The sequence below is a fragment of the Aotus nancymaae genome, unplaced genomic scaffold, assembly GCF_030222135.1.
Source record: "Aotus nancymaae isolate 86718 unplaced genomic scaffold, 86718_ANA_hifiasm-v0.15.2.pri h1tg000002l, whole genome shotgun sequence".
Taxonomy (NCBI): domain Eukaryota; kingdom Metazoa; phylum Chordata; class Mammalia; order Primates; family Aotidae; genus Aotus; species Aotus nancymaae.
Window position 1 is genome coordinate 14,992,095 of NW_026988413.1, and position 20,762 is coordinate 15,012,856.

At 38.7% G+C, this 20,762-nt stretch overlaps 2 protein-coding genes across 2 annotated transcripts in view; both read right to left on the reverse strand.

The window, feature by feature from the left end:
- The window catches only part of LOC105713691 (T cell receptor beta constant 1), a 51,194-nt gene extending 36,631 nt beyond the window's left edge, over positions 1-14,563 (reverse strand). Inside the window, exons 1-2 of the mRNA XM_064372779.1 lie at positions 14,413-14,563; positions 13,971-14,270 (exon numbers count right to left, since the gene is read on the reverse strand). Coding sequence (XP_064228849.1) covers positions 13,971-14,270; positions 14,413-14,548 — 436 coding nt within the window. The 5' untranslated portion in view covers positions 14,549-14,563. The remainder of the gene's footprint in view (positions 1-13,970; positions 14,271-14,412) is intronic.
- The window catches only part of TCRBV (M1-specific T cell receptor beta chain), a 65,896-nt gene extending 45,900 nt beyond the window's left edge, over positions 1-19,996 (reverse strand). The window contains exons 1-2 of the mRNA XM_064372786.1: positions 19,652-19,996; positions 19,232-19,522 (exon numbers count right to left, since the gene is read on the reverse strand). Of these exons, the coding sequence (XP_064228856.1) occupies positions 19,232-19,522; positions 19,652-19,886 (526 nt within the window). The 5' untranslated portion in view covers positions 19,887-19,996. The remainder of the gene's footprint in view (positions 1-19,231; positions 19,523-19,651) is intronic.
- Between the last annotated feature and the right edge of the window lie 766 nt (positions 19,997-20,762).

Consider the following 20,762-nt stretch of genomic DNA (forward strand, 5'->3'; position numbering starts at 1 on the left):
TAGCAAGATCTTTTTATATTGGTTTCTATTTTTCTTGCAGTATGGTCTGAAAGGGTGCTTGAGATGATTTCAATTTATTTTTATTTTATTAAAACTTGTTTTATGACTGAATGCATGGTTAATCTTAGAATATGTTCTGTGTGCAAGTAAGGACAATATATATTCTGTGGTTGTTGGGTGGAGTGTTCTGTATTTGTCTATTAATTTCAATTGGTCAAGTGTTGAGTTTAAGTTCAGCATTTGCTTGTTAGTTTCCTGCCTCAATAATCTGTTTAACACTGTCAGTGGAGTGTTGAAGTTTCCCACTACTATTGTTTGGTTGTCTAAATCTTTTCATAGGCCAAGAAGAGCTTATTTTATGGATATGGGTGCTCCAATGTTGGGTGCATATATATTTAGGCTTGTTAGGTCTTCTTACTGGATTGTACTCTTTATTATTATAGTAATGCTCTTCATTGTTTAAAGTCTGTTTTATCTGATATAAGAATAGCAACTTCTGTCCTTTTTTTCATTTGCATGGTAGATATTTTTCTCTCCCTTTATTTTGAGCATGTGGGTGTTGTTACATGTGAGATGGGTCTCATGAAGGCAATGATGGTTGGGCCTTGTGTTTTTATCCAATTTGCCACCCTATGTCTTTTAAGCAGGTGTTTAGCCCATTTATATTCAAGGTTATAAATAGACTGATATATGTTAATTGGATCTCATACCTGTGTTGTTAGCTGGTTGTTATGTAGACTTGATAGCATAGTTACTTCATAGTGCCTGCGGGCTATGGCTTAAGTGTTTTATGGCAGCAGGTTCTTTAGATTTCATATTTAGACTCCCTTAAGGACTTCTTGTAAGGATGGTCTACTTAAAAAAAAATCCCTCAGCATTTGCTTGTCTAAGAAGTATTTTAATTCTCCTTTATTTATGAAGCTTAGTTTGGCAGGATATAACATTTTTAGTTGAATTTGTTTTCAGGATGCTGAAAATAGGCCCCAATTTCTTCTGGCTCATAAGTTTTCTGCTGAGAAGTCTGCTGCTAGCCTGATGGGGTTTCCTCTGTATGTGACTTGACCCTTTACTCTAGCTGCCTTTATAATGTTTTTTCTTTTACACTGACCTTGGTGAATCTGATGACTATGTGTCTTGGGGATGGTTGTCTTGTATGGTAATTAACCAGGGTTGTCTTTATTTCTTGGAGTTGAATTTCAACCTCTTAGCAAGATTAGGCAATTTTTTAGTGTTTTTCAAATACATTTTTGAAATTCCTTACTCTTTCTCCTTCTATTTCAGGAATGGCAATGGGTCATAGATTTGGTGTCTTTACATACTCCTATATTTCTTAGAGATTTTATTAATTTTTTTTCTTTATTTTTATCTAAGTATATTCAAAGAACTGGTCTTCAAGCTCTGAGATTCTTTCTTCAGCTTGGTCTATTCTGCTATTAATACTTCTTATTGCATTATTAAATGCTGGTAGTAAATTTTTGAGCTCTAGAAATTTATTTTGCTTCTTTCTTAAAATGGCTATTTCATGTTTCAGTTCTTGGATCATTTTGCTGGGTTGCTTGGATTCCTTGGATTGAGTTTCAACTTTCTTCTGAGTATCAATAAGCTTCCTTTCCATCTAGATTCTGAATTTTGTGTTTGTCATTTCAGCCATTTCAGACTGGTTAAGAACCATGTCTAGTGAGCTAATGACCCATTTGGATGTAAGGGGATGCTGTGGCTTTTTGAACTGCTAGAGTTCTTGTGCTGATTCTTTTTCATCTGGTTGGGTTGATGTTCCTTTAACTGAGGTTAAGTTGAATATGGTTGATTTGCTTCATTTCTGGATGCTTTCTGAGGGCCAGGGCTTTGTACAGAATCCATATGTGTGAGTGAATTCTTGCACCTGGTTTCACATCTTGCATATATAAGCAGGATAATTTTTAGTGTTGTAGTTTGTGCTGCTGTGATCCAGTAGATGGCGAATAAGAGTAATGGCTGGTAGTTAGACTAATACCCAGCTTGTGTGGCTCTTGTACTTTCTCGTTCATAGGCATGCTCTGAGGTGGGTGGGAGAGAGAGATGGCCCCCTCACCAGGTTTGCTTCTAGGACTTGTGGGGAGCCACCTCTGATCCCTGGCACTGCACCTGCATTTCTTTTGTTAGGTGTTCCAGGTTGCAGGACACTCCTGAGGCAGAGGCTGCAACAATCCCTGGACATGATTTATATTTCCATATTTTAAAACTGTCTTCGATTTTCTTTAGCAATTACTTTTAGTTTTCTGTATACAGGTCTTGCATGTCTTTTGCTAAATTTAAATGTTCTTTTTTTAAATTTAAATTCAAGTTTTAAAGTTGAATTATCTAATTGTTTACCATTAGTGTACGAAATTTAATTGATGGTTGTATATTGCAATAATAAATTAACGTATGAATTTATTAATTTGATAGTTAATATATAGTTTTCTTTTAATATTTGAATGTAAGTAGTCCTTTCATCTCTAGAAAAGTTTTTTCTTATCTTTTTGATCTTTAGCTTTTTAGTATTTTTCTTGTCTTTATGCATCAGCACAATATGGAATAGGAGTGGTAAGAGTGAACATTATTGACTTGTTTAGGATCTTGAACAAGTTTCATATTTAAGAAATAAAAATGAGAAGACATTTAATATTTCTGTCATTAAGTGTGACATAAGTTGTTTGTTTCTTTTAGGTGCCTTTATTAGATTGAAGAAGTCTCCTTTTTCTAATTTTCTGAGTGTTTTTGTCATAAACAGGTTTGGAATTTTACCAAATTTTTTTTCTATCTGTAGGTATTATCAAATAGATTTTTAAAAATGTGTTAATAAGGTGAATTACATTGATTAATTTTTTAATATTAGATCAAAGTTGCTTCTAGAATAGACTATTTAAATATTTGAATAATGTTTTTGGATTCTGTTATGATTTTTATTTGTTGACTTTTTGCTTTACCTCTTTAATATTTTTAAGGGCTATTCTAGAAAATAAAGTATGATACATTTAAAACCATTTGTCTTCTTACTGTATTGTAGAAGTTTACTTAAACTATAAGGAATAGGCAACTAACAGATCTTTTTTTCCTACTTTCATCTTTTAAGTTTTAGTATCATTCTGTATTGTATATATATTTTGTATATCCTATAATACAATGATGAAGTTTTTGCTTTAACTAGTCTTACATATTATGTAGAATTTTTAAGACTTTTTAATATCTGACTACATTTCAGTAATTCTTGTGTTCTTCATTTCTTCCTCATAATCCAAGCTTACATCTGGTATTATTTCTTTTTTACCAAAGAGAGTTTCATTGCCACTTACTATCGTATAGTTCTATTGTCAATGAATATTTTAATTTTTATTTATCTTCAGATAACTTTACTGTGGTATTTTCACTTTTGCTGAATAATTTTATATCAAATTCTGGGTTGACTTTTTCTGTTTCTTGTAGCACTTTAAAGCTACAGTTCCCTTCTCTTCTGGCATCCACTTTTTTAAAATAAAAAAATTATCATTATTCATGTCATTGAACCTTGTATGTATGATTTTTTGTCTGGCTGTCTGAAGATTTTATCTTCTTTTCTAGTTTTTCACAATTTGTGGTGTGCCTAGGTAGGTTTTTCCTACAGATTTTTTTTTTCTGAAGCTTTTATGTCTTTCAATATTTTTTAAATTAGGCTGTTTTATAAAATATTGTTTTTTATTCATGCTTTTTATATCTCCTCTTCTTTCACTCTTACTCCAATTATACACATTTTATACCTTCTGATATTTTTCTAAAGATCACTGAAGCTATTAATATTTTCATAATTTTTTATCCTGTTCTCTAGATTTTGTAATTTCTATAGATATAACATCAAATTCCTGAATTTTTCTTCTGTTGTCTCTAATCTGCTAGAAATTTTATTTAGTGAGATTTTATTTAATTTTCAAATGTTGCAGTTTTAATTTTAAATTATTTATTTATTTTTTATAGTTTTCATTATTGTTATAAACATTCCTATTTTATTCATTATAAGAACATTTTCATTTACATCTTTAAACATGATTATAATAGCTACTTTAAATTTCACTCTACTAATTCCAGCATCCAGGAAAACTCAAAATTTGTATCCACTAATGGTCTCTTCTTTCAAATTAGGTCATGTTATTTCTTCTCTTCATATGATTAGCAATTTTTGCATTGTATCTTAGACATTGTCAATGATATATGTAGATTTTGTTTTATCCTTCTAAGGATGGCTGGATTTTTGTTTTAACAGGCATTTAATTTGGTTTGATTTATACTTCAAATTCTGTTTCCTACAGCAGGCAACAGCTGAAATCTCTATTCAGTTATTTTAAGTTTAGCATGGCTGATTACAATATTCCTCTTACATGCATAGTTTAGGCATCAATCAGAGATTCAAACAGAGTTTGTATGGAGAACATTGGGTTGTTCTTTTTTGGACTTTCCTTTTCTTCAATGTCTTTTCTAATTCTACTGCTGGTTTTTAAATAGATTTCTATTTGACTGGGACCTACTTTCCAGCAAAAAGCTACAAAAGCAGAAAACTTAACAGGAAGTATTGACTTCCCTGTAGTTTCTACCTGCTATTTGATTGCTTTGCTGTGTCTTAAGATAGGCTTTAAAAATGTTTATCCTGAGTTTATATTTGTTATTTGTGGGAGGATGGGTCTTATAAGAATTATTATTAATTATTACCAGAACTGCATCAATATTTTAAATGGCTTGGAAAAGTCAGCAGATTTTTGTCTTTTGGTTTCTACCTATATTTGATATTGCTGAATAATCTAGATTCTTTTTAATGGCATCACTCATTCTTCAGGATGGATCTGGATTTTTGACAGGCCATGCAAATTCATGCTAGAAAATTGTGGATGAGTTACTCAGATGTATCATTCAATAGATCCATAGTCTTCATTTTGTCACTATTTGAAAGTGCAACCCTGGAATCCTTCTGCTTTCATCTGGGCCAACTAGTTCCACTGTCCAGCTTTTATCCTGGCACTTTTCTTTGTTGTTATTCTGAATTAGATTTTCTACTTCCTGGATACCATTTTTTTTTTTCTTTTTGGTTTGTTTTCTCTGCTGAGATACACTACCCAGTACTTTTCTAAGAAAGCCTGAGATGGAGGTAAAAGTTTTGGATCCTAACATAATTAAAAATGTCTTTTTATTTGCATTTTATTGATATCTTGTTAGTAGAGAAATCTAAGATTAAAATGATTTTCTATCAGAATTTTATTGATATTTCTTGCACCTTTTAAAAAGAATTCAGTCTTGCTGTTTAGAACTGTGATGTCATTCTACTTTTGCATTTATTTATGGCTTTTCTCTAAGTATAATTTGAATTTTTAACATTTTCTTTGCCTTTTGTAGTTTAAAATCATTTAATCCCCAGTATTCTAATATCATGAAGATATGCCTTAGTTTCAGTTGTTTTACATTAATCATCCAACAACAGGCATTTTAAAATATGGGGGCTTACGTTTTTTCATTTCTCAGAACTAATTTTTATGGTATTATTTCTCTGATAATTAAAAAAATTTGTTTTAATGTAATTTCTCTTGGACAGCCATTGACTCTCCTGTGTTCATCCTTCAAGTCACTTGTATTTTCTTTCATATTTTCTGTTATTTAACTTCTTGAACTTTTTGTTCTATTTTCTGGGATGTTATGTTTAGTTTTCTTTTGACTCATTTTAAAAATTTATTTTGGCTTTCTTAAAGTATATTCTCATATATATTCTTATTTATCTTATTCTGTTTTAAGGATGACATATTTCTTATATCTGTCTGGGATAGAAAGAAGCATTTACATGATTGTTACTTAGAACTCCACTTTTTTTCTTTATTTTATATGCTTGCCTCAATTTTCTTTGTTCCTACTCTTTAATTTCTTTTCCTTTTTCTGTTTCTTGCTTTTTATTTTCCTTTCTCTTCTTTCTTTTAATGTCTGTCTCCTTTCTTTTGCTTTGTATCATAAATGTTAGAAACTTTGTATACTACTGATCTTTGATTGTATATTGATTTTTAAGAGGAAGACACTAAAAACCTGACTGGAAGCCTGGTAATATGGATGGTACTTGTATGCTAGGAGATTTTACTTGAAGAGATTTGGTGAGGAACCAGTCATTTTGTAAGGAACATTGAAATATCAGTATTTGTAAGTCTCTTTTCTATGGGTGCTCAATTTCTTCCAATAAAAATATATTACTATGTTACTGTGGGTATAGTTACCTAGTTGTTCTGTGCCAAAGGCAGTGGAGAGGTGTTGAGAGTTAATTCTTTATGGGTCTCTGACATTCCTGCACATCTTATATCAACTTTTCATTTGGGCTACCTTGTCAAGAATGTTTGTATAGCAATCAGCCTGGAAGATAGAGATAACATCTCCTTCTGTATCTGTTTGCTATACAGCACAATAAACATAATGTACCCCTGTGGGACAAAGATTGATCAGGTTTGGGAAAAGCCACAGCATCCAGAAGCTGCTCTGTGTCACTGTTGGGAAACTGAGCAGAGGGGCAGGCACAGGTCACTTACAGACATATGAAGCTCATGCTGCCGGCTGTATTGAGAGTGTTAAAAATGCTTTGTCTGTGATTTAGTAGTCTCTTGTCTTCTGCTAGCATTCATGGAATGGAATATTGTCGAGCTAACCTCAGTCTCATATAGTCAATTATCCAGTTTCTCTTTTTAAGAACTGTTAATGGTATGATATTTTCTATCTATAAATAAAATATAGATAGAAAATCTCATACCATTAACAGTATTATATTTATCTATAAATAAAATATAGCTATAAAATCTCATTATATATATATATATATATAAATTATTCTCTTTGTCTTTAACCCTGCATCTCATATCACTCTTGATATGCCATGTAATTCCAGGGCTGAAGATCTTATTTAGTTTCTTAGAATAAACTTTTAGTTTCCCTTCAGAAAGGGGAATGTTGGCTACTAGCACTTGATGTATTGCTTAGATGGTCTGTGAAGGGTGAGGGCAAGGGATTTCTGTTTAATTTATAAACTAGTCATCTATAACTCAATTTTTTGCTTTGGGTATCAACTATACACACTCTCTCTGATCATAATTTTTAATAAATGGAAGAGAGAGTATAATCAAAATTCGAAGAAGGGCAAATACAGCTTTAATATTCAGAGATGAGCAAGCAATAGTTATATACCTAGAAACTATAAGTCAGTAAATTTAACATCAGCTCTCTTCTTACCCTACAACCCTACACATGCATAAAATATAACTGATTATTAAATATATAGATTTTTGAGCATTTGTAAAGCAGAATGGCAATAATTAAGAAGTAATATAGTTTCATTGAGGGCAATGTCTTCTGAACACTTATCTATCATTTTTAGACAAGAATGTAGTATATGAGTCCATCATGTCAGAGCATCCCAAACCATGAGTTCTAACATTACCATGTAACCATTTATCTGTCTAATGTTACCGTTAATAGACTGTAATTATTGGCTTCTTTTGTTAGGCAGGTAGCTGTATGGTGTCTGGTGATGTGTATCTCATCCAAGATACTTGACTACACATTTTCAATATATACTATGTGATATGGTCTGGCTGTGTCCCCATCCAAATCTCAACTTGAATTATATGTCCCAGAATTCCCATGTGCTGTGGGAGGAACCCAGGGGAGGTAATTGAATCATGGGGGCCCGTCTTTCCCATCCGTGCTATTCCCATGATAGTTAAGTCTCCTGAGATATGATGGGTTTATCAGAGGTTTCCACTTTCGCTTCTTTCTCATTTTTCTCTTGCCACCACCATATAATAAGTGCCTTTCACCTCCTGCCATGATTCTGAGGCCTCCCCAGCCATATAGAACTGTAAGTCCAATTAAACTTCTTTTTCTTCCCAGTCACAGATGTGTCTTTATCAGCAGCATGAAAATGGACTAACACAGTAAATTGGTACCAGTAGAGTGGGATGTTGCTGAAAAGATACCCAAAAATCTGGAAGCAACTTTGAAACTGAGTAACAGGCACAGGTTGGAACAGTTTGGAGGACTCAGAAGAAGACACGAAAATGTGGGAAAGTTTAGAACAACATATAGAATTGTTGAATGGCTTTGACAAAAATGCTGATAGTGATATGAACAATAAGGTCCAGGCTTAGGTGGTTTCAGGTGAAGATGAGAACGTTGTTGGGAACTGGAGCAAAGGTGACCTTTGTTATGTTTTAGCAAAGAGACTGGTGGCATTCTGTCCCCACCCTAGAGATTTATGGAACTTTGAACTTGAGAGAGATGATTTAGAGTATCTGGCAGAAGAAATTTCTAAGCAGCAAAGCATTCAAAAAGTGACTTGGGTGCTATTAAAAGCATTCCATTTTAAAAGGGAAACAGAATGTTAAGTCCAGAAAATTTGCAGCCTGATGATGCAGTAGAAAAGAAAAACCCATTTTCTGAGGAGAAATTCAAGCCAGCTACAGAAATTTGCATAAGTAGCAAGAAGCCTAATGGTAATCCCCTAGACCATGGGGAAAATACCTCCAGGCCATATCAGAGACCTTCATGGCAGCTCCTCCCATCACAGGCTCAGAGGCCCAGGAGGAAAAAGTGCTTTTGTGGGCCAGGCCCAAGGTGTCCATGCTGTGTGCAGCCTAGGGACTTGGTGCCTTGTGTCCCAGCCACTCCAGCCATGGAGGAAAGGGGCCAACATAGAACTCAGGCTGTGGCTTTAGAGGGTGGAAGCCTTGGCACCTTTCATGTGATGTTGAGTCTGTGGGTGCATAGAAGTCAAGAATTGGGGTTTGGAAACCTCCACCTAGATTTTAGAGGATGTATGGAAATGCCCAGGCAAAAGTTTGCTGCAGGGGCGAGGCTCTTATGGAGAACCTCTGCTAGGGCAGTGCAGAATGGAAATGTGAGATTGGAGCCCCCACACACAGTTCCTACTGGGGCACTGCCTAGTAGTGCTGTGAGAAGAGGGTCACTGTCCTCCAGACCCCAGAATGGTAGATCCACCAACAGCATGCACCTTGTACCTGGAAAAGCCACAGACTCTCAATGCTAGCCCGTGAAAGCAGCCGGGAGGGAGATTGAACCCTGCAAAGCCACAGGAGTGGAGCTGCCTAGGACCTTGGGAACCCACCTCTTGCATCAGCGTGACCTGAATGTCAGACCTGGAGTCAAAGGAGATCATTTTGGAGCTTTAAAATTTGGCTGCCCTGCTGGATTTTGGACTTTCATGGGGGCTGTAATTTGGTCCATTTCTTCCATTTGGAATGGCTGTATTTACCTAATCCTCGTACCTCCATTGTATCTAGGAAGTAACTAGCTTGCTTCTGATTTTACAGGCTCATAGGCAGAAGGGACTTGCCTTGTCTCAGATGAGACTTTGGACTGTGGACTTTTGGGTTAATGCGGAAATAAGACCTTGGGGGACTCTTGAGAAGGCATGAGTTTTGAAACATGAGGACGTGAGATTTGGAGAGGACAGGGGCAGAATGATGTGGCTTGGCTGTGTACTCACCCAAAACTTTACTTGCATTGTATCTCCCAGAATTCCCACATGTTGTGGGAGGGACTCAAGGGGAGGTAATTAAATCATGCTTTCTCGTGCTATTCTCGTGGTAGTGAATAAGTCTCATGAGATATGATGGATATGATGGGTTTCTCAGGGGTTTCCATTTCTGCTTCTTTCTCATTTTTCTCTTGCTTCCACCATGTAAGAAGCTCCTTTCACCTCCTGCCATGATTCTGAAACCTCCCCAGCCATGTGGAACTATTAAGTCCAATTAAACCTCTTTTTCTTCCCAGTCTCTTGTGTGTCTTTGTCATCAGTGTGAAAACAGATTGATACACTATGCAATGATTACACATCCTTCATTACATTTTCTCTCTCTTTAAAGATATCTTATGGCTTGCTTTTTAATGTTTTCATTAGTGAATAGTACCCCTTTGGTGTCCCAAGTTAAATAAGACAGCATCCATTGGATAGAACAGGTACCAGTTGATTTGACCAAAAGCTTGAGCATAGAGGAAATCTCTCTCAACTTTCTGCCACCAATGTCTGAGTGAACTGAGCCAGTTCTGATGTCCTCAACAGAGGGCAGAAAAGATCTATGTTATATTTAGGTGCCTGTCACTGCCTTTTATAGGGAATAATGGGATGAAGAAACCCCTTTGACTGTTAGTTTCTTGCTATTTCTATTTTAATGAATTGACATTAATTGAAGAAGATTTAGCACAGACAAGGAGACATTTCCCAGTTTTTCAAACCATGCAGAATTGACTAGGTCAATTAGGAGGATGTTGGAAATTGAGATAATTTTAGCAGCAAATGTTCAAAGCCGTCAATATTAATCTTATGATGTGATGATGACATGGAAGATAAATGATGAAACAATACATCTGCAGCTGGATTAATAGGGATTATCAAAGAATGTTGTAAGACACTTAATTAATATGACTGTGTCCACTTGTCCATCACTAACAAGACCCAGTTTCTATTCTCAAGCCTTCATCCTTCTACTTCAAAATGGAGGTGGTTAGAAGTTTGTGCTAAGACATGAAAAATGTCTTTGGTGCTGTGGCTATCCTGCTGGTACAAAGGAAGGAGGTCCAATTCTCTGGCTGTGTGGATTACATCTTTGCCCTAATGGTTGGACTTGGGACCCATTCAGCTGAGGATGGAGATTTATCTATCTTGGATTCAATTATCTTATTATTTAAAAAACTATATAGAAACATGCCGTTTCCACTAACTTTTCAGCTGTGTGGCTATAGGCAAGTCATTTAAATTTAGGTTTAATTACACTTAGCTTATTTAAATGTATTTTTAATTAGGAGAAAATAATACCTGTATGTCAGGACTGTTGTATGTTATATGTATAAACTACCTGCGATATCTCGGTGCTCTCTAGAGAAAAGAAATTGCTTCTTTCTCTAAATTTTCCTTGTTCCCTGCAGGAGGAGACTATACCTCTTCCCAGCTGTGTCTCAACAAAGAGCCCTGTTAATACTCCTGTTCAACAAAAAAATAATTTATTTTGTTATAAATTCCCAAATCACATAATTTAAAACATTGCTTAAAAGACACGGAATGAACCCAAATGCCCATCAATAATAGAGTGTAAAAGAAAATGTGACACATATACAACATGGAATACCATGCAGCCACAGAAAGGAATGAGACCATGTCCTTTCTAGGGACATGGATAAAGCTGGAAGCCACCATCCTCAGCAAACTAACACAGTAACAGAAAACCAAACCCTGCATGTTCTCACTCGTAAGTGGGAGTTTAATAGTCAGAACACATGGACACAGGGTGGGGAACAACACACACCAGGACCTGTCAGGGGTCGGGGGCAAGGGCAGGGAGAGCATCAAAACGTACAGCTGATGCTTATGGGGCTTAAAACCTAGACGACAGGTTGATAGATACAGCAAACCACCATGACACACGTATACCTATGTAACAAACCTGCACATTCTATGCATGTATCCCAGAACTTAAAGTAAAACGAAATAAAAATATTTTTAAAATTGCTTACTTGGAGATTTAGAGTAGCAATTCTTATGTTCTGTGAATTTGTTGGCCTCCTGATATGATGTATGTTTAGTGAAATAATGGTTTACATTTTCTGAATTATTCTCTGTACCCTCATGGTAAACATCTGTGATCAATTACATACCTTTAAAAGTCTATTCTATGAGCTTTGGACTCCCCCTAGTAAACATTTTTTCATTTGTTTATCTAAATTCAAACCTCCTATCCCAATCTGTAAACCCTTTGCCCACTTTAGATGTCTTCTGTTACTCACTCTATTGTTTGATATTCCATCTCTGCCTATTTTCCATTTTATTCATGTGTTCTTCCTCTCTCCCTGGGCTACATTTCCTTAGCAAAGTGAGGCTGTGTTGAAGGGAGCAGGTGGTAACCATGCCAGAAGAGTCTGGAACAGCACTCTTTCTACCAGGGACTCAATTGAGGTGATGATCACCATGATGGAAATGGCCCCACATAGCCCTGGGAATGGACACACAGTGCTGGTACCTGTTCCCATCTCTTGCCATTGATCTGAGTCTGGGCAATACTTGCTATAAGAAATATATAATCTGTGGGAAAATGTAGGACTCTCAGAAACCCTGAAGTTTCACTGAATATGAAGTTTGTAGACATGGTGTTCTGTTATTTAACCCTTTTCCTGTTTAGTAAAAAAAGTGTAGCTCGCTGCCAGCGTTCATTTAGTTTGACATAAACATGCTCTTTGAGGCTGAAGCGAATCTGACTGATTATCAAGATGAAAATAAAATATAAAAACTGTTCTTGGAGGTATTTCTAAACAGAACTTGTCTCCAATCCTACTGTAATAGAACTATATATAATAATCAGTATTTGATAATTTTTTATGGGGGAAAATTGCAAAGCACAGAACGGAAATTGGAACATCACATTCCACACAAAAACATTGCCTTTCTCTATGGATCTTCTTGCCATGCTTGTCACTGGCAAGCAGCAAAAGTTGCAATGACCCATTGTGTTTTGTTTCTTTGATGTTGGTGGTAATGCTCTTGGGGAAGTCTCTTCCAGACAGGCAAAGAGGTGTGACATCATCAGAGCATGGACGACCTCAGAGACGTTGCTGCCCTGGGTCGTGATGCTTTTTCAGCACCCTTTTAATCAATGTCAGTCTGAAGCTTGTATGGCTAACCAAGTGCTCAGAATTCTCTTTCTCGAACAGGATGTAGTAGTTAAGTACTGTAATTTTTAGAAGGCAGTGAAAGAATTTCTTCTATCAAACCTTGCATGTTATCTCATGGTAAACGCTGCAGCCTCAAGCACCGCTAGCTTGTATCCTTGGGGCAAAAGAGAAAGGATTTAATGATACTTTAGGAAGATGTGCTTTCTCCATTCTGGATGTTGACCTCAGCCAGGAGAATTGTGATTCCTGCCTTTCCTCAGGGAAAGAATCTTCCTCTTCATTCCCGTAGAATCTCTCACGGAAACATTGCAGGGTATTTCTTCCTTTCAGTAGTTTCTCTTCCCTCATTTACTTGTATTCAAAATCAGCTCAAGTCCTATCTCATACAAACAAAATCTTGAATATTGTAATACATATTGATTTAATTTTTTTCTCTGACTCCTTCCACTTAAAAATTTAGCACCGAATCAAAATACGTTTTTGTATGCCTGTTTTGTCTTGCCAATAATTGTGTAAGTGCTCTGCAGTTTGGGATTTCTAATACCCTTTACATTTACTTGTATTTCCAAAGCACTGTTAATTTTTACTGGCAGAAGACTATGTGTTTTATTCTTAAAAACAGACAAATACACACTTTGCAGAAGATAGTGAGTACAGTTATAGCCTAATTCCTCCACCGTCTGCAGCGTAGTTTGAACCTTCTGTGATCAGAATTTTTCCCAGCAAAATAAGATTGATCAGAGACCCTGGAGGAAGATTTGTTTTAATCAGTTTTTCTCTTTCTAAATTGAATAACAGAATTCAAATTCCATAAACTTTCTCTTGAATCAGCACATGAACAGTAAGAATCATCTAAACAATTTGGAATATGTTAATGTCCTCTAGCGAAATATCGACCAAGAATAAAACACTAAGCAAAGTAGAAAATGCACAGTAAGAGAGACAAGGGTAGAAAGGGAAGGTAACATTAATTAAAGAACTGGTAGAACCGGGCTAAGTGTGAATATGCGAGAGGACTTCTCCTCCTTGTTGGGACTTGGGAATTTACAACACATTGGATTGGAGGACTAAATCTAGAACAGTCCCTGACTTGTAAAGGGGTGAGAAATAATGCCTCAATTTCTCCTTGCAAAGAAGTGTGCTTATGGAGCTAGTTTCTCCTTAGAGATCCCTTTTTTCTATTGAGCACGAATGTGCCATTGGAGCCAGCACCAGCCCTGAGTTAGGGCCTCTTCTCTCTGACGTCTGCTCTTTTTGTGCAGAGAGGATGTGGCTGTGCTGCGCTGTGGATAAGCTACTGGCACAGAGGTACACAGATGTCTGGTTGGTGCTGGCAGACCCCAGAATCAGGGAGAACTGCTCCTTCTTCTCTCTAGAGACGCTGTACCCATCAGGAACATCTCCTTTTTCGTTATTTGTAATATCATATGAGAAATAGATCAGCCGTAGCCCCAGACCTGGGTCTTGTTGGTACCAGAACATTCTTTCATGGTCCATGTCCTGGGCACATTCCAGAAAAACTTTCTCTCCCATCCTTTTGACTAGATATCTCGGGTTCTGGGTTACTTTCACTTCCACGAGGCCTGTGAGAGACAGATAGCAAGGGTGAAAAAAAAAAGGCCACCAGGAAGCCTGAGGAGAAAAATAGCTTTGTATACAAGGCCTCAAAATAGTAGGACAGGGGTTGCCACCAACTCCCCAGACCCAGCTACTCCCAGGACTCACCTACTTCCAGGAAACAAAAGGCCACACTACAGAGAAGCCTGATTCCCATGGCTGTTTTGAAGAAAGAATAGGTCTTCTCCCAGGACCAGGCTGTGGGTTGATGGTCTGTGATGTCATTGTCCCAGCCCACACTCATAATCCCCCAGGCACTGTCTAGACTAGGGTATAGAGGTGCTAGAGAGTGAAGGGCATCCCTTGTTCTCATGGAATTGTCACTGTGTGTGTGTGTGTGTGTGTGTGTGTGTGTACATATAGAAAAGAGTTAACAAAGCGGGCCTGAGACCACTGTCCTTAGAAGGGCCAGCTTGCATGGTTGGCTCTTGATTTGCATCTGCGAACTTGAATTTGGGGAGCGTTCCCACCATCAGTAACTGGTAAGCGTGGCTTACTGTGCCTAGACTGCTTGCACAAACCATGTGGGTTAGGCCGAATACCTGCTTCACTTCAAGTCTGGAATTCTGCTACATGATAGGCAGAGGGTTCTGATGCGATCAGCTGAATTATTTTGTGAGGGCTGCCATAAGTCACCCCAGACTGGGTTGTTTAAACAACAGAAATTTATTTTCCCACACTTCTGGAGAGTAGATGTCGAAGATCGGGGTGTCAGGAGGGTTGGTTTCTCGTGAAGCCTCTCTCCTTGGCTTGTAGATGGCTTCCCCTTGTGCCCGCACATTGCCGTCCCTCTGTGCATATTTCTGTCCTAATTTCCTCTTATAAGGATACCAGTCATGTTAGTGAAGACCTCATTTAACCTTGACCACCTCTGTAAAATCCTTATCTCCAAACATAGCCATATTCTCAAGGACTGGAGGTTAGAATTTCAACATGTGGATATTTAATGACACAATTCAGTTCCTAACACCAGTCACCAAAAGTTCTGGAGATGCTGAGTCTCTAATGAGCTTCCCTGGGCAGAAATGTTGTTCTTACGGTGCTGCATTTTCAGTGTTGGGATGAGACTGTGCTCTCTCGGGGAAGCAGAGAACATGAGGAAGTCTCATGTGAATTTCTCCAAATTCCACCATGTCTTTGTTCCTTGTGATCATAGTATTCTTACTACCTCCTTGTAACACATCTTTGCTATGGGTACAAGGACACGCCGAGTCCCATGAATCCTTCTGGTGAGTCTCAGTCTTTGAAAGTGAAGGTAATTTTTTTTTTCCTGACCAACTGTGATTAGGAAAACCTTACCATTCTCTGTCTCTCTGTCATTCTCTCTCTCTCCCTCTCTCTGTCTGTCTTCTTTTCTCACTTTCAAAATATATTTTCTTGACAGCAGTCTTAGTTTCTCATACAATATACTTAATAATTGCTACAAGTTGCATATTGGTTAGAAGGGCAGGCTTTGGAACTATGCTGCCTGGGTTTGAACCTGGTTCAAATCCACATGTGTAGGATCATGTGAGTGCTCACATGTGTAGGTTTACCTGATGGGGTTGGGGAGATGGTGGTGGACCAATAATGGGGTAGTAGCTGTAGATGTTTAGCCCCAGGTGCAAGCCATAAAGGGTGCAAAGCATTTGAAAATAATCATAAAATCCAAGTGAAATGATTTTGCTTTTATTATCACCACGTGTCAGAAATTCTAAACAGTTTTGGTGATAAAAGACTCCTTCAATGCAACATCTGTCCTTCTGTGACAGGCTTATTTCACTTAGCATCATGTCAAACACATAGAAGCAGAGAGTAGAAGGAAAATGGGAGAGGGTAGTGTTGAGTTGCCATTCAACTGGTGTAAAATTTCAATTATACAAGATAATTACATTCTAGAAATCTGCTATACAACATCACCCCTAGAGTTAACAATATCATACTGCACACTAGTTTTGTTTAAAGGTTAGATTTCATGCTAAGTGTTATTCTCACAATACAAAGAAATCTCTCCAAGTAATTCTGATATGCATCGAGAACCGCCGATCAAAACAAAAGGTTCAGATACAACTGTCAGTGCGATGCTTATACTACATTTTCCAGTAACATTTTACTTGTGGTTATTTTGCTAACATTTTTCCTTAAAACGTTCTAATGGTCTAAACACTCTTTGAAACTGTATCTATGCACAATACACATCAACCATAGTCATGCAATAGTTTTTAAGTTGTTTGCAATAATATAAAATAGTTATAATTATTTAGATTATATTCCTCAGTTTTGACGTTACTGTGAACATCTAATATCTAATCCAACAGACTTGGCCTTACCATAAAATCAAGCATACTGACACAGCTAACCAATACAAACACCCTTTGAACTTCAGTTTTACTGGACTATTTGCTTACACAGAGTTTTACATTCGTAAACATTCTTATCTTTATTACAGTTTTTTTTTTTAATTTTACAAGACACGAAGGCTCAAAGCTTCTACTGGCAAAATCTGTAAGTGCATAGTGTAGTCTGACCTACTTAATTGAAAAGTATTAGACTAAGATTCAAATTGTCTCCGGCACACAGGTGAACATAAAGGGGCCCTGGAGAGGATCCCTGAAGACTGTACGTAGAAAGCAGCCTTCTCTAGTAGGTAGTGTGAGGGGACACTGGATTGACGCAGGTCAATTCTAATAAAGAGCCCAGGCTGAGGAAGCCCTATTGAGACGGCAAATGAGAATGAAGGGAAAGAGGACATTGACAGCTCAGTCTACAGGTGTGTTGTTACCTGGGGTTGGCCTTTTTTTTTGAGATGGAGTCTCACCCTGTCACCCAGGCTGAAGTGCAATGGCTTGATCTCGGCTCACTGCAACCTCTGCCTCCTAGGTTCAAGCGAGTCTCCTGCCTCAGCCTCTCAAGTAGCTGGGATTACAGGTGAGTGCCACCATGCCTGGCCAATTTTTTATATCTTTAGTAGAGACGAGGTTTCACCATGTTGGCCAGGCTGGTCTCAAACTCCTGACCTCGTGATCCACCTGCCTCAGTCTCCCAAAGTGCTGGGATTACAGGCATGAGCCACCGCACCTGGCCGGGGACAAACTTTTACAGACCAGGGCCCTCAGAGCTCTGAAAGTCTCAGTGCAAGGAGCTGGGAAAGGCTCCTGAGTGTTTCTGTGGTGGCAGTGGCTTCCTCTGGTAAGGGCAGACTCAGGAAGGTAAGACCATCTCTCCCTCTGGCAGCCTTTTCTGTGCAGAGAGGAAGTGGCTGTACAGTGCTGCAGGTTAACTGCTGGCAGTGTCTGTGAAGGGCTGGATGTGTGGAGGTTGTAAGAAATGCTCAGTCTTACCTCAAGAGACACAGGTCTATTAGAGACTTTCTATTTGTTTGTTCTCTAAGCACCAACTGAGAAATAGATTACTTGCAGCTTCATTCCTGGCTCTTATCTGGCTCAGCACATATAGGTCATAAAACATATTCTGGTTGTATTAGAAAACTTTCTTTTCTGACTCTGAAACTTGATAAACTGAAATTTCAGTGACACCAGCATTCATGGACATTGTGGATAAAAAGAGAGAATGTGGGAAATATACTGATATGTAACCACCAGGAAAAGGCTCAATGTAGGGTCTAGCAAACCAGGTTCAAGGACATCATACCTCTACCCGTGACCTACCTATTCCAAGGAGACAAAAAGCTATAGAACGGAGAAGTCACCAGCTGGTGAGTTCATGGTGGTGTCTCGGTGTTGGTGTTAGCTCTGTTCAGGCTGTTACAAGAACCCACAGCAGAGAAACAACGCAGTCAGTGATTCAAGGAAATAGTCTTGGAGGAAGTGACTTCTAAATTGGTCTATGAAGGAGAATTTCCCCCTGATCCTGGAGTCGCCCAGTCCCAACCAGACCTCTCTGTATGTTTGCACCAGGAGTTCCTTCACAGGGCTGCACGGCCAACTGCTGTCTGCACAAAAAGGGCAGCTTCAAGAACAGATGAATCCCAGACACAGAAATGATATTCTAGGTAGAGTGACCGTTGTAGATGAAGATCCAGAAGTGAGTCAGCAGTGGAAAATTTCTGGAGTAGATGCAGGCAGCTGTGGTACTTGAAGGATAGGGGAAGTCAATGTTAGACTGGTGGGCGGATATGCAAAGGTCACATCATGGAGGGGGCTGAGAGACTTGCAAACTAAGATGAACTTGAGACGTTAGCTAGTTACTAGAAATAAGCCAAAGGGTTTTAAGCTTGAGGGAGTGTTTGCGGGTGGGGGCAGGTCGCAAGCTTGCAGGTAGGGTGGCTACTTGAAAGGTGGCTAAAGGAATCCAGGTGAGATCTGTGAAGTTAGAAAAGTTAGTAAAATTTGTGATGAATTTAGTATTTAGAAAAATGCAGGATGGGGTGGTGGATTTGGTGTGGAAGGAGAAAGTCAGAGAGACAGTGAAGATCAGTCCTGCGTCTCTGGCTTGGGCATTTGGACGGACGGCAGGACCATCTGCTGAGAGGAAGAAAATAGGAGGTGTTGGATTTCGTTAATAACCCCAAACACTGTGTTCCTCCAAGTGACAAAACCTCCTGAATAGGACCTGGAATACAGGACCGAATATCATTAAGAGCCATTAGATTGGAAATGGAGTCTTCAGTTTGGGCAACAGCTTAGTCGAATTTAAAGATTTAAGCTCCACAAGAAGAAAGGATTGGAGAGTGTACCCTGGCACTAGGCCTAACGCAGTTAGCTTGTCCTGCTGAACCTTGAAAGCTCATTGGTACAGCAGGTAGAGGATGGACCCCTGGTTCCGCAGAGCAGCTGCACTGCAGAGTCCCTGAGGCTGGGGAGTGGGGAAGAGCTTCTGTGGGATGATGGAGGAAGTTTTTCCCGTTGGTCGGAGAGGAGTCTCCTTGTTCTTGCAGCTGCCCTCCGTTTTTGTGCAGAGAGCAGCTGGCTGTGCAGCACTGTGGATAAACTGCTGGCACAGAGGTACAGAGAGGTCTGGTTGGGGCTGGGCGACTCCAGGATCAGGGGGAAATTCCTCTTCTCTTTTCGAGAGACATTGTACCCTTTAGGAACGTCTCCCTTATCAACCAGATCAACATTATTTGAATAGTAGATCTGCCTTAGGCCCAGCCCTGGGTCTTGTCGATACCAGGACATATATTCATGGTTCATATTCTGAGAACAAGTCACCGTCAACTTCTTTCCAGTCACTGTGATGAGGTATCTTGGGTTCTGGGTCACTTGGGCTTCCAAGGGGTCTGTAAAGGAAGGGGACAGAGTTAGAGGCAGAGCTGAAGGGGATCTCCAATGCTGAAGCCTTTAGGAGATGCCTTGGGCTGAGATCTACAAAATAAGGCCAAGAGTTGCCCATATGTTCTGGGACTCACCTGTTCCTAGGAGCCAAAGGACCACATAGCCAAGGAGCTGGGGGCCCATGGCATCATCAGGCAGGTGTCTGCCAGTTCTGGGGTCTCCAGCTGGTTTCTGTAATGTCTCCACCTCTTCAGCTATTTGGGCCTCAGAGATATTTTCAGGAGAGAAACCACTCCCACTGCAGCTCAGAGGGCTGAAGTGTACAAAGGCAACATAACTCAGGCTGGGGACATTTGTGATCAGTGTCATTTTTCTTAATCTGTGTGAGGCTGCTTCTTTTTATATATGTGCCACATTTTCTTATTAATACAGTCTTATACAAATTGTCAAATATTTATGTATTTTTGATCTCAGGGTATAAAGTGATATTACACATTTGATTGTCACTTAGAAATGTGAGAACATAAAGCTTATGCTATCGAAAACTACATCATCTTTTTTTTTTTTTTTTTTTGAGACAGAGTCTTGCTCTGTCACCCAGGCTGCAGTGCAGTGGTGTGATCTTGACTTGCTACAACCTCTGCCTCCTGAGTTCAAGCAATTCTCCTGGCTCAGCTTCCCGAGTAGCTGGGATTACATGAAAGCTGCATTATCATATTTTTTGAAGTCATTTCTACTCTGGCAGAAAAAATTCCAAGTATATCCCTGACTTCATTTATCCACTGGTATAGATTTTTAGTCACTACTTTTTAAAAGAGTCTAAGTTATAAAATCTCAGATTCACATCATGGATTATTTTGCTAGTCTACACGCTGTTTAAAATCCAAGACACACAGCTTCTTTGATCTTTAGCAAAATTGACTTAGTCATCGTCGCTAGAGCTAGCAGCTGCTTCCACCAACGATGGCATCTGGAGCACCTTTCTTTTTTTTTTTTTTAATTGCATTTTAGGTTTTGGGGTACATGTGAAGAACATGCAAGATTGTTGCATAGGTGCATACGTGGCAGTGTGATTTGCTGCCTTCCTCCCCTTCACCTATATGTAGCATTTCTCCCCATGCTATCTCTTCCCAACTCCCCACCCGCTGCTGTACCTCCCCTATTTCCCCCCAACAGACCCTAGTGTATAGTGCTCCCCTCCCTGTGTCCATGTGTTCTCATTGTTCAACACCCGTCTATGCGTGA